The sequence below is a fragment of the Pollicipes pollicipes genome, unplaced genomic scaffold, assembly GCF_011947565.3.
Source record: "Pollicipes pollicipes isolate AB1234 unplaced genomic scaffold, Ppol_2.1 Scaffold_4219;HRSCAF=4965_pilon_pilon_pilon, whole genome shotgun sequence".
NCBI lineage: Eukaryota > Metazoa > Arthropoda > Thecostraca > Pollicipedomorpha > Pollicipedidae > Pollicipes > Pollicipes pollicipes.
The window spans coordinates 26678623-26693153 of NW_023596448.1; the positions used below are offsets into that span (position 1 = coordinate 26678623).

A 14531-nucleotide genomic window follows, 5' to 3' on the forward strand; every position below is an offset into this window, starting at 1 on the left:
GCTGTGTGGCGAGCGCTGCGCCCTCAGTGTCCGAGACTGGTGAGCGCCGGGGTGAGGCCTCCGCTTAAGCGGCTTCAGCAAAGCGTCGGGGGTATAGTTTCCTATTCAGTTGGGCAGCTTCAGTCCGTCCCCACGGCTTGGGCTTTAGCCCCTCCCCCCCCCCCCCCCCTGTTTCGGTAATGTTTCACCTTCGAAAATATATGACGCAAGCATCAGATATGATGAAGCAAGCTCACTTACAGCCATTGGTATCCTTTTTAAGTTAGACAGTACATGCTTTTTAAGTTAGACAGTACCATTATCTGCTTAGCAAATGTGATCCTCAATATGTCATGGTTTGATTACGTCATCGTACCTCGCACAACATTGATTGAGAGCCAATTAACAGCCGTTAGATGTGGAGATCGTGGTCACGAACATCAGATATAAACGCCGTTATGACGTCATGAATGCCACACCGACCTTGAAATACTCTCTCCGATAAACCCTCTCTCCATTTTCGTGGCGTGCAGCTCAGAACCTCGACGGGATAGGTCATAAGAGGGGCAGGAATGTTAACAGCACCGAAAGGTCTTCAATATGGTTATTTCAGTAAAAAACGCTCATGCAAATGCGGAACGCTCGCTTTAAACAGGAGTTTGGCCAAAGCCGTGGAAAACCCGCTCGTTGCCGTATTTTGGGATACGTTTTGCACATTTTGCGCTGCTCAGTCCCCAACTCACTTGGCGAACCTACGCCTCTTAAAGTGTCATCATTTGCAGGTGTGCTGTGAGCGACTTTAATACAAAGCTGCCATTATGCGAGCATGTCCAACATGGTAGTGCAAACGCAGATGAACGACAACGTTCCGAGTGCAGTAGAACAAGGCATGGCGACTTTACGCGGTGCGTACATAAGTCGCATGCGGGTATTTAGGGCGGTACCGGTCGAAGTCTTAACATAAGTCAGTCACGACAGGTTGTGCATTAAAATTCTGACGGCGAACTTGGCTGTTGTTCGTGACGAAAAGCTTGGAGCGCTCCTCGGCGAAGATAGTTAATGCGGTGCTCCGAGCGTTGACTACCACTTTGGCATAGTGTCGCCCCGTTGATAATTACTATAAGGATTTTACAACCCAACCACTTCACTGACAGCTTAAAAACAATCGACCTTACAGCACCACAGTCTAGCATGCATCTTCACCATCGCTTATCTGACACAACCGTTCCAAGAAATCATGCAATCAACACACGCGGTGGCCGGGTTGTGTCTCTATACGATTTAAACCCTGGTAACCTATGTCTGTCGCACAGTCTGCGCGATTCGAACTAGACATTTATATTGTCCGTCGACAAACTGCATACTTTACGGATAAACCCCACAGACGACGGCGCACCAACGGTAGAAACCCCGCTGTGTTCGTGAGATGAACGCTGCTGTTTATTTCTTTCTTCTCACGCGATGCCATACGATCTGCACCGAGCTTTCTGAAAGTGGGGAGCAGCTCTCCTGCTGCCTGCCCTCACTGGCGCACTGTACCCGTTGCTGGCCGCTGAGTTGTGCTTTTAAAGGGAGAACAGAACATCTGCCAACTATCACGAACGTACTCCGCGATGATTATGCGTGACTATACGTCACGGTAAGTAGAAAGAAGGGGCAGTAGAATGTGTAATCAGGATATCACAGGATGAGCTAGGCAATCAATTGTAGATCCGCAAGGCGTCATGTGTCAGGAAGCTCGTCGTCATCGGGGCTTTGCGACGGACTCAGCTGTTGAGGCTTTATGGCGCCGCCTGCCTCTCACCTCAGCAGGGGAGGTGGGTACACCGTGGGAATCAAACCCGTACCTCTGGATTCCCAGACATGCTGGTGTAAAACGGTTATCACTGCCGCTCAGCACTGTTCCACTTCCAGTACATGGTAGCGACTCTAAGTCTGCTGGTGCGTCGAGCCAATCAGTTTGAACGGCCGAGCGGATTCGCCGCCCGCCGGGAGGCCAGGCTGTGGTACTTCTGACGGACGTTGGAGACATCTTACCGTGCCCAAGCCATGGCCGTCAAGTTTTTGCTGAACGCGGCGGGTTTGAACCATGCATTCTCTCGTAAGGTCTCATGCGGCGTGTGGCTAAAACAGTCTCATGTAGAATCTAATGAATAAATAATTTGGTCTCAGGTGAAAGAAGACAGCGTAATCTTGTTGGCGACAAGATGCTTTCTGCGGCTCATGAATGACCAGCCCAGTGGAAAATTTAGAGAATGTTATCATTTCAAGTGGAAAGCTCGAGCATCTGAGAGACAAGCTGAGAAAACTGACTTTACGGTCTAAATCGAACACACCTAACCCAATTACGTCATTCCTCAGTTGAATGTCGCCCCCAAAATGTAGCACTCTGCTTTTTCATCCTTGCGCTGCCAGCCTCGAGGCATTTTCCTATCTTCTGCCGCGCTGGCACACCACCAGGGAGCCAATGAGCGGGCTCCAACTCGCAGACGAGGCTGGAGGTGGGACACACCCTCCAAAGCTTCTCGACTTCTGACGCCGCGGTCAGCAGCCGAGGTCACCGACTGGCCAGCTCGACGAACAGCTCGCGCGCTCCGCAGCTGTTGACCTCTCGCACAGAGAGGCCAGACTTCGGAGCTGTTGAGGTCGTACCAATGCCGTTGCCCAATGCGAGTGTCTGTAGCGGGCGGTTTGGTTGGTGGCCCGAGAATACCACGCCGGAGTGGTCGGTCGCGCTGCACGGGACGTACGTGCGGTCTCCCAGTCCGGCAGAGCCAGGCGAGAGGTCCAGCCCTCTGCCGGAGGAGCTCACGGCGGTGTTGATCTCCTCTCTGAATCACGCTGCGATGAAAACCACTTTAAGTGCGGGAAACGAATGCACTGAAACTTCTGGATCAAGAAGCCCTAGGCACATTTCTGACGCTTCAGAACGCCTTGGCTTTTCGCTTCCGTCGAACAACTCCTCCTTGAAGTGCGGATCGAAGCATGGCTGTTAAATGATGACATCCAATGGAATTCTTACAACAATATCAAATCCCTTGAAAACGAGTATCCAAGGTGTTCGGTTTCATAAACCTAGCTTCTGACACGATCTTCATGACAAGAGGGCGACGGCTCACGCGATCAATCATCGTCTCGCTCCTTTCACGCGGCATGAGGTGTCTTGCTGGTAATCATTTTTCGTCGACATATCTGGCTAAAGCAGCGCGATATAACACCGAACAATGATCACATCCGATTGCCAGAGGGCGTAAATATCATGCTTGAACTTATTTCGCCTTACAATGCGTCATTGCTTTTTGGTAGATGGCAAAGACAAAAGAAAAGCCGACAGACGTGTGCGGAATAGTTCGGTACTTACAAGGTTGCCTTGAGTGGACAAAGGTCAGATAAAGCAATGAAGCTTTATCGCCATGTGCGTAAGCAGGACAGAGCGTTCACCAAAAAGATTGCAATAACCCTAAATTTAAGCGCGTCTTAACACGCGCCGCGCGGCCGGCAAGATACCCTTCCCTCGGATGGGGAAGGGGTCAGTTTGACCCCCCGAAGATCTCGTGAACTAAGAAAGCTGGAGACGCCAAATTCGCAGGGTGTATTGACTTGTGCGTGAACTCACTTAAGTCAAAGTTTGAGCAAACTAGGTCATGATATTCGGGTCAAAAATGTCGAACAAGGTCAAATTCCGGGTTGGTCTCCAAAGTGCCCCCAGAACCTAGATAAGTATTTCTAAGCAAAAGATCACAAGTTCATTTAAGGTCAGTGACCTTGCTTGACCTTTTGAAGGTCATGGTGACCAAAGTCATACAAGACTGCCCTGAGTTTTGCATTTGAATAAGCGACGAAGATTACGCCAGGCAGTATGTTCCTAAAAAGCGTCGACCTGGCTCATCTTAGGACAATGGCCTATTCTGACCTCTAAGAAGTCAATGGAATACGCATGATGTGGTTCCTGCTATCAATGAATTGAAAATGAGCACCGGAAACTACCCCATACCACAAGCCCTAGGGCAAGAAAACAGGCTGGTTTTGACCTTGGTCTAACCTTCATACCTGACCTTAGGTCAATGTAATTTGCTCATTCAATGTTTGTGGTGCCTAATAAAGCATCTCAAAGATCTATAGCTTCGTCAAACACTCCATTGTTGCATCAGATTGACTGATTCCATAGAAATTGATTTTGCTGAAACCATAGTCTGGATTTGACCTGCCATAGGTCAATAGCCTTACAAGGAACATCTAAATTTCTTACACCGAGCGATCTGCTATTCAATTGTCAACAGTTGTGCAGAATTTGGCGCGGCTACGCTGCGACGTTCGGAAACCATTCCGGAAAAACCTTCGGGGGCTCAATTTGACCCCCACCCGAGCCCGTGTTAAGATACTCGAAACCCTACTTGTCTTCATTCCAGCCGTTTGTGCTCGTGGGCCTCCAGGCAAACCATGCCGAACACTGACACAATGTAAAGCTTCATTTAACCTTCGAACAAACTTCGCACTCGAACCGAATCCGTTTGGAAAGCAAAGCCCGAGAATGCCAGTCCCTATTGTGCGCCTTCGGCAGAGAACGCGCGCACCTGCAACCATATGCTGTACCGCATCACTCCAAAGTCTTGCGGTATGGGCCCAAGCGCCCGCGCCGCGCCAGTGCTCAGCGCCGACAACGACGCACCCGGCCCGCGGCGTGGCTGAGATCTCGTGTCGCGCCGCGTCCAGACCCCAATTAAGATGCAGGCACTCTGCCTCCGTTCGCTCCGGATTAGCCAAGATGCAGAGCGCGACGCCGTCGATAGTCGTCGTGTTCGCGGGAAAGCGGCAGGGGAGGGATCCCGAGAAACGGAGCTATCGACCCAGCAGGCCTGCGTGCCGACACGGCAGCCAGACAGAGCAAGGAGCCACTCTTTCGCCCTGCTGCCATATAAGCTGGGGAGATGAGAGCTTGCGAGAAAGAGACTGGCCAGATGTTGGTCTCAGATTTCTGGCGTAAATGCCACGAGCCGATGGACTTGTTTGTTCGGACCGTAGATGGCGTGCAGGACTGAAGATGTGATTACATGAATTATAATTCAACCACCTGATTCACTTAGATAATTACCCTAATATAATTAATCACATGATGCTGCGATTCTCACGAAGCGGAGGAAAGAGAAAAAATGCAAATTGCACTGAATTTTATTCTCCGTTCACCACGATTGCGATGCAGTAGGGACTGAATTCAGGGGAAATCTTAACTTTTAATTTTCGTTATTGTCAGCATTCGTGGTCAGGAAAAAGCTGGCCCTAGCAAAGATTGATAATAATGTTCAAGGACGTAACTGATTATTTGGTCGTCATCACCTCCTACGCCGAAGCACAGGAATGAGCATATGCATTACATGTGAACCGAAATGCGTTGATGTGATCACTGAGAGGCAAATATGGCGGAAAAATATGCCAAGCATGCAGCCTATAATCCTCTTCTGCATGGTGCGTTTTGGTAAAGTTCTCTAATATTGCACTTTCCACCCGCCGCCTGCGCGCGTCTTCCCATTTAAGGTAAAGCTCGAATGAGGCAGGGTCTCTGACTCAGATCTGGCGCGCGAACTCCGGCTGAAGCAGCGGCAAAACAGCAAAAACAGCGCAGGCCAGGCTGTTGGATTTCTCTACATCCTGTGCTTGTTGTGCAGAGCCAATAGCCGCGTGTCCAATTTCCAAAGGCTGCTCTCCCGATGTCAACAACATATACGGCGCACTGTAGGAACGGGCTCTGAAAAAGGTGCCGTCGCAGAGTGCAGTATCCACATAGGGAAGCGAATAACAAGATCACTGGCGTGCTGCAAGATTTCCACGGAATTTGGTGATGCATTAGTGCAGCTATTGATAAGGGAACCGGGCGCTCTTTATGCTGCACGCAGGACAATTTCAAATTTAAATGGGGCACATTCCGCAGCCCATCAGCAGTATGTGGGTCCTAAGGATTTCAGGCGTCAAAGGATTTAGGCAAAGTGTCTTGGAGTCAGCGATTTTCATCTTGAGAGCACGGGCGGATCCAAGGACACCAACGGAGTTCATCCTCAAGGCAGCGAAAACTACAACTTGCTCCCTTTTTAGTTTGGTTTTGAGGCCGGTATTTGCGCGCTGTTTGAAAATTGCAGCGACTCCCCCCCCCGGACCCCGCGCTGGCGCCGCCCTTGTTGGAGAGCGAATAACGCTATAGCGCGTATGCATTATGGAAGCGGTTATTAAGACTGCGATCGACATTTCAATCACCACTTGCAGGAGTCTAGGCACTTCAGACTTCAGTCGCTGAGAACTTCGTTGATCACAACCAAGGAACTTGAGGATTGGGTCGACATTCCCAGATGTTCCTGCTCAGGTCTGTAGAAGTATGCACTGCCCCGGTCTCGCGGTGTAAGGAACGCGCAATAACACCACATGAAGCGCGCAGGCTTTACATGGTGGACGTACTAAAAAAACTGCTCAGCCTGAACTCAGCACATCCATCCTCAGAGTCAGGTCAGTCTACTATTCGAAAGTTCACATTCAATGCCAACTTCCTCACTAGGCTGTTCTCTGAAGCTTGCCATACCAATGCCAGGCTGATTTAATATGTAATGACAATAAGAGGGACAGCCAGAGCAAAGCAGGCCCAGGCCTCTCTCTCACACCCGCAATTTTGCGATTTTAGTGCCGTAGATGGCTCCTGACAAGAGACTTAAAACAGCGAATATTCAGGATTTGTCCAGATAGTGAATCGACTGGTGCGGAGCAGATATATCAAAACAACTCTGATTTACCATCTTGATCGGTTTTCTTATGACGAGCTCAGACCGAACTCCAGTTCTCTCTTTAAAGATCCTGGTTGGGTCCCCAAATGATAATCATGCAGTTCCATGTCTGCCGAGTCAGACCAGAAAGCGTGAGCAGCACCCAAGGCAGACCGTCTGGTGAAAATGTACATTTGCAAATTACAGAAGCATACATCGCTCTTTCATGCATCATCAGAACCTTTGGTCTACAGCGAACAGACAGCATGGAGTTAAGCCGTCTAATCCAGCTCGTGATTTATCTGACATCAGGAGGGCACGATGCCTTTGAAAATGTCCGAGAGCAGTCCCCTCGCTGAAGCACACTTCAATGCGCCCCAAAGCGCACACAGTCCGACCATAAGCGGGAAATCCCTGCCGTGGTTGTCTTGCCTAGAGCATCATCGCCAGATGCCGCGCGAGCGGAGGCCTTCCGCGTACCAGTCAAGGCTTTTTTATTCTGACGCTGCGGCGAGCGCTGTTGACGCTGTTGGCGGCGAACCCCGAAAGGTCAGCGCCCGAGGCACGGCCGCCGCTGGTGGAAAGGTCAGGGTCGCGCGGAGTCGGACACACGTACCGGGCAGATGGCACCGGCTTATGCAGAGCAGAACGGCTGCCATCGACAAAGAAGTTCGACAGTGCACGCGGCCCTTGCTCCGTGAGAGACACAGAGCTCCAATAAGAGCTACGACGGACGCGGTCTGCCCAGCACAAATAACACATACGCATATTGTAAAAGTTATGCATTGTTTCAAAAGGCGCAAAACCGAGTTCATACAGTCAGGCCGGAGGCTTTATTTAGAAGATCTTTTGAGTGTAGAGATGGTGTTGACTGAATAAAGAACAAAGGCGCGCTGCCAAATTTGGTTATCTTTTTTGATGTTTTTACTGAAAGTTAATATTTCGCTTCGCCTCCACGGGTGATTCCTTGTTTGCGTCTTTTTAAGAGCTGTCGGGGCGTTAGTGAAAAAAGACTTTCTTCAGCAACAGGATTTAACAGGACAAACGCACCGCCATTTGCGATAAATGGTGCTCAAACCATATCACCTGCATGCCATGTGCATAACCAAATCACGCCACAGAAATTTAAGTACTTTAAAGGGTGTTTTGTCATCTCAGCTAATGTTTGCCCTCCAGTACGAATGTCCTCCCACGGTGTCACCAACCATAGTGCCACATCTCACATCCAGCACTGGTAATAAATCCTACCACGCGGTTGCAGCATTTGAGTCGTCCTACGAGGCTTATTTGTTTACCAGCACACATGTGTTTTAGTCAAATAGCTGGAACCCGGGATTAGGTGGCTGGGATCCAGGATCTGTGTAAATCCCAGGAGAGCTTGCAGGTTTTATGGAAGGATCTTCTGGGATCCGGTATTCATTTTCACACTTTGCAAAAAGACCAGGTATCTCGGATGCCTTTTATAATTGTGTCGAATGATCCTTCTGTACACGGAATCTGTTTCTAGATCCGGGTGCATTCCTGCTATGTCAGTCGCTCCCAGCCTAATCTCGACCTTGTCAAAATATGCGAAATTCTGCACACTGGCTAGTAGTGCAGCAGTTACGATCATTACCGACCGAAGCCGGATATAACCTGGCCGAGAGAAGCTGTAATACCCAACATATTGATTTTGGGATGGCACAATTGGGATTGTACACTTTTTCCCTCACAAGAACGATCCCAGTACTAGTGGAACGAAACTTTGCCGGCTTTCCAGGGAGATAGATTGCGGAGGACAAGCATTTCGCGTGGATTATACCTTTTATGTTACGTCTTTTAGTGTTCTTCAGGACACAAGTGAAACCGTTTATGTGTGATAATAAATGTGGCATGGCGAGGAAGCATTCTTCAACCTCGTGTTGTTAATTCACTTTCAGGGCGCACCCGTTTCTGAGATAACATTGCGCCCCAAATCTTGCTCAGAAGTATGGAATCTGGTTCAGAAAGATCGAATCTGGCTCGGGGTTGAGTTCTCAGTGATTTATCTCAGGAAATTAGATCCAAGGCTGCTTGACCCTCAACGGCGTTGCCAAAAGCGTTCCCAGCATGACAGCAAATGCTGTTTTTCTATAAAATGATAGCCTTTATATTGTCAAGCCAATCTGCAGCACAAGGCGTCAAAAGCAAGTGGCATTTAATAATGTGTAAACTCTTGTGCAGCTCTTCCTTTTTAGCGCTGAAATGCGAAACAAATGCGTCAGTCCAGCCCAGGCTGGGCTGCCACAACTGAAGGGAAAAACAAGGTTGTGCTTTCAACTGCTGGGGAAAGTTTAATCAACCCATTGAGATACTGTATTTAAGGGCTATGCCAAGTTACACAAGCTGCCACATTGTCCAGGTTATTGTCCAATATCGTGGAGAATTGGAATACCCTAAATGGGGCAAAGATGACGCATCATACTAATGATCTTTCATGTCTCCATATGATTCTATGAGATCTCTGGCGCATACATGAACACACGTTCCAAATGAGTGCGAGAATCAGATGTCTGAATCCCGGGTCCTGGATCCTCCAGAACACAGGATGCACTATAAAATGCTGTCCACGGGTGTTCTTGGATTGGAGGCCTCCTTCTAGATCTCGCGATCATGTGGTCTCGCTGATCTTGTGGGATCCTTTTTGGAACATTGTGGAATAACTCTTTAAGATCCAGAAGCCATGTCAAAATTTTCACAGATCTCCGAAATCCAGTACCTTTGTGGGATCTGAACACCTGCTTTCCTGTCAGTAAGGTATGTCATTTTACCTTACCTTGGCCAGTGTTGTTGTTGCCAATTTGCACGCTAGTCAAGCAAATAAAAAAGTCCCATCGCGCTGGGCAGATAGCTCACCCCAGCCACCGGAACATCGCCGCGCGCCGGTGAGCATGCTCACCTCGTCGGCAGGGACGGCGGCGGTGGCGTCCTCGCCGCGCCACGGCTCCAGGGGCAGGTCACCGCGCGCCGGCGACAGGGGCGGCGCCAGCTCGGCCGCGCGGGAGGGCACGAAGCTGCGCGACTGGGTGCGCTGCGACGCCGAGCCGAGACGCCCGCGGGCCACCAGCTGTCGACACGGCCGGGTCAAGGGCATGGGCGCACCCAGGGACTGAGCGGGCGGAGTAGTGTTGGGGGGGAGGGGGGCAAAACGGGGAACTTTTGCACGTGCGCTGATACTCACCTCGTTGCTACTGTACAGGTGGCTTGGTGTTATCAAAATTCCCTCCAGCCACAAAAATGCAATAGTGTGGGTTTCCCAAAAGTATCTGCCCCGCACACCACACCTGCTATGATGAAGCTCCTCCAATGGGTCGCATTTCAAAACCAATCAGCAAGATCACAGGCGTGACTCGTACATCGTATGGTTTCAGCGAGCCTAGACCCGGTAACGACTCAGGGCGTAACGCTGATGCCCCGCTGTGACGGTAACCGCTGCGTTCCCCACATTGTCAACCCGGCGGCGACCTCGAGCACAAGCGACCGCATCTTACCGGATCTCTGAGAACGGCAGTCCCGAACGTGTTCCGCCGCCCCATCCCACCAGGGACGGGAGAGCGTTGCGCGGAGTATACTTTGGAACATCCCCCGGCAATGGGCGCCATTGGACATGAGTGCAGTGTGGCATTAGCAGCCCCGATGCCCCCCCCCCCCCATGCCTCCCCCCCATCATTCCTTGTTTGCGTCTCCTTAAGAGCTGTCGGGGCATCAGTGAAAAAGGACTTTCTTCAGCAACAGGCTTTAACAGGACAAACGCACCTCCATTTGCGGTAAGTGGTGCTTAAACCATATCACGCCACAGGCAATTAAGTGCTTTAAAGCGTGTGTTGCCACCTTGTCACCTCAGGGGCACCAGACGCAAACAAGGAATAAACACGAATGCCCCCCCCCCCCCCCATCGTCCTTTCCATCATCGCAGTTGAGTGCAGGTGGGCTAGAAGCAGACCGGGTATCACTTTCAGTAAGCCGTCCGCAGCTCACCGTCGATAGATATCCCAGGCCTCGACACGTCATTTTGGCCACGTGCTCCTTGCGTCGGCACCTTCTGAGGGCAGCCATGTTGGACGAGTCTGTGACGTCACCGTAGTCCGACAGCGACCTTGGGTGGTAGGCGGGCGAAACGTAGGGATCCAGGTCCTGCGCAGGCAAGAACATTGGGAAGTCACTGTGCGTGCCACGTGCAGTGACGAAGAAATAGCAGTGTCCGAAATTGCGATGCAAACGAGCCCATGCAGGGATGTAACAATCGGCACCATCGCTTGCGGGCGCCATCTTTTGTCGTAAAAGTTCGAGCCCACAGGCACTTTAAATACACTGATCACCATGCATTTACACATAAATTATCATGCCCTTTCACACTGTATATGATGCATTTGTATCATCGGTCGGAGTCTTGGGTGTAACGGAGCAAGCTCGTCCATCACATTACCAGGAGCGCAAAAGTGAAAAAAGGTGTGGGGAGGGGGGGGGGGGGGTAGCCGGATGGCGTGGCTCCGGGCCCATGGTCCAAGTTGAGCATAAAATTACTCTCCCTCTAGTTTAAAACATCCCAATTTCAAGCAATTTAATGCAGAGAAGTTCCTTTGATGACGATTTTTAAAAAAAGAAATGGAGTTTTTATGAAAACATGCACATCAGGCGTGAAAGCCAAACTAGCCTAAGGAAGCGTAATGACACCCATTTCGAGGCTTCGAAGGTACGCGACATTTTTGCCGGATATTTATGTTTATACTATAGAGGTATTTGCAACCGTTTGAAAAATGATCTAACATGTCCATCGATCAATTCAACTAAATCAAACTATCGTTGATCCCAAACAGAGCCGACTCTGTTACTCACGCGCTATTCATTTCGGTGCGCCGAAAGCGCTCGACTTGAGAGATTTGGGAAACTGAGTGAAGGGTCTTGGCTGGCTTGACGGGCCCTCAGCGAATGATGGAGACCCTAAGTAGCCAGATAGGCGTACCGGTGGCTGGAGGGTTCCTCGGTGGCTACAGTGACTGCCACTGTCATTTTTTTAAAGGAGGTCAAGACACTTCTTCGGTTCTTCTCCATTTAGTGTAGCCATTTTTATTGGTGCTGCGTATGCAAAAAGAGCCCTCGCATAGGGCCCCACAAGGCCCCTGAACCCCCAAACGTTTATGCTAGGCTTATAGGAGCACGGAAAGGTGTGCGTGCGTGCGTGGTGAGTGGATCACCCCTTAGCTCCCACGGGATCTCCAGCCATTCGCATCCCATACAACAGGGCGCGGATATTTTGAGCAGAGATTGGAGTCATTAGAGTGCTCGTAATCCCAGCCGATAAGCTAATCACGGTGCTAGCGCGATCTCCTGCCCAATATTCATTATTTCAATACTGATGCAGGTACCCAGCGTCATCGTTGCCTATGCGTTCAGAAATAGCTTGGAGCCGGACGTCACCAACCAGCATAACACCTGCTTCCCATCGAAGCAGTCCTGTGTTAGCGTTCTGAGGCCTGAGACCAAGGCGACCAACCAGCGCGGCCTTGCAACAGACGCTGAAGCTCTTAAGGAACAGCAGAACTCGACTTCGCGGCAACGAGCGACAAGGGCCCCCTGCAATGTCGGCGCCGCTGTCCAGACTCTACAGAAACCATTATGCCGGGAATGGAGTGGGTGTGGAGCCGGGGAGTGGCCACAATGTCGGCCAGAGTCAAGCAAACAGAGAGCTATTCAAGCCGGTGACAGCCCACGACACGCTCTTGCCGCGGGCTCCAGCCCATTACATATGGCCCATTTGTACCACTGCGCTGCTGCCCAGCTGAATCTTACCACACACCTGCCTGCACTGAGATGGAAAACACTTAATGACCTGGAGCACAACTCACTGACCTTGGTGACTTGATAGGACACATCGACCTGGGGCATCACTCGCTGACCTGGCACACCACTCGGCCATCTTGGTGACCTTAACTGACCTGAGACACTACTCAGTGACCCTGGGGAGCCACTCGCTGACGTCGATGACCCCTCACTGACCCGAGACACCGCTCGGTGTGATCTTGGCGACCCCACTGATCCATGACGACACTTAGTGACTTGGAACACCACCCACCAAAGTCGATGACTCCCCAGTGATCTTGGTGGCCTGTGCTGACCTGACACGGGTCCTGCCTGAGCTGCCCGTACGCCCTGGCCGCCAGCCGCCGCCTCCGGTCCAACCAGCGCGCCTGGTTGCGCTCATCTTCGCTCTCGTCCAGCCCGAAGAAGTGCTTCGTCGCCTGCCTCATGTAGCTGGAAAGGGGAGAAGGTCAGTGGAAAAGGTCGGTGGTCGGTCAGAGGGGATCGTCAATGGAGAAGGTCAGTGGAAAAGGCCAGTGGAGGAGGCCATCCCGGGGTCACCGCGGGTGGTTGCGCTGCTGGTGAAGCGGGCAGGACGGGAGGAAGGGCAGAGAGGGAATCTTGTAGATGGCAGTCTTTTAGGGAACTGGTCATACAGTGCGTTGCCCAATTATATGGAATGTGGAGTGTGATATGTGGAATGTGGAGTGTGGAATGTATGGAGTGTGAAGACTTCAAACTGAGATGTTTTTGGTGTTTAAGAATTTACGTGACGTTTTAAAGACGCGCGTATTAATTGGTGCTATTATGTCAGAACTTTATGTGATTAACAGAGCTCTTCGTTGATAAAGACGACACGGTTCACATGTTACATTGCTCACTCGAAAAACATAGTCGCCTGATTTCGCTACATCGACATATTTTTTTAGATCCATGCCTCTCTTATGTAACACATTATCAGCAATGTACACACCTTCCAGTGCAAGCATTGCGGCAGTTCAGCTCAGTTCCTCGACTCAGCGTCCAGACCTCGAATCATTCGTCAAGCAACTGTATGTTGAGTCACGCACAAAAAGAATCCGGTTAATCACCCCGTCCCACACGTTGGAAGATATCTGAACGATCTCGTCAATAGCGCGGGCCCCCAAACAGGACAGCCGGAGAATAGTGCTTCCACGGCTATCCCGATTGCAATAGTTGAGCTTGAACCAATGAGACGTCAGAGTACAGTGACAGGAGCTCTCTAACATGTTCCAGATCAGTGCCTCCATGTCCGTCACGCAATCAAAGGACGTCTCTCGGTATCTTCCGAAGGAGCGCGGAGTCGGTACGACTTTTGAGGTGAGAAATATCTACTGCACTTTCTTCGCACGTGAGAGAGTTTATATATATATATATATATATATATATATATATATATATATATATATATATATATACATGCATATACCAATATATATATATATATATATATAATCCAAAATAGTTTAACCCTAACCCACCTCCCAAAGGACCCGTAGCTCCAACCGGCCATCTCCCCTACCTCTTCACCATATCCACTCGGCTCTCCTGGTGCAGCAGCCGCGGCCGTGACGTCACGTCCCGTAGGGTCACGTGACCGTCGGGCGCCGAGTGCCAACGCTTGTAAGCAGGCACCTCCGAAGCCAGGAACCTGCGGTGGGCGGACCATCAGCCGACGCAGTGCGGTTACCATGGTTACGTAATGAGGCTGCGAGTGGGTTAGCGTCGATAATAGCGTTGATTTCAACGGGTCTTAGAAGTGTTGCCTCGTGGAACTATTGAAAACAGATGGGCGCTAACACTGGAAAAGCCATCTGAGAATGAGCAACGCGCTCCTTTATTTTACACTGGCCGGGTTCAACAAGTTGCTTCATGAAAAGATGCGTGACTTATTTCTAAATTGTGAGCACTTCCATACGCCTCACGTTGAAGAGGATTCTGACACCGTGGCAAGCATCAAATGAGTCGGAA

General features: G+C 50.5%; 1 protein-coding gene across 1 annotated transcript in view; it reads right to left on the minus strand.

The window, feature by feature from the left end:
• Positions 1-5541: 5541 nt before the first annotated feature.
• The window catches only part of LOC119095083 (uncharacterized), a gene marked incomplete in the record, with an annotated part of 55513 nt that continues 46523 nt past the window's right edge, over positions 5542-14531 (minus strand). The window contains 5 exon segments of the mRNA XM_037217975.1: positions 5542-5565; positions 9727-9807; positions 10719-10874; positions 12857-12992; positions 14083-14211. Coding sequence (XP_037073870.1) covers positions 5542-5565; positions 9727-9807; positions 10719-10874; positions 12857-12992; positions 14083-14211 — 526 coding nt within the window.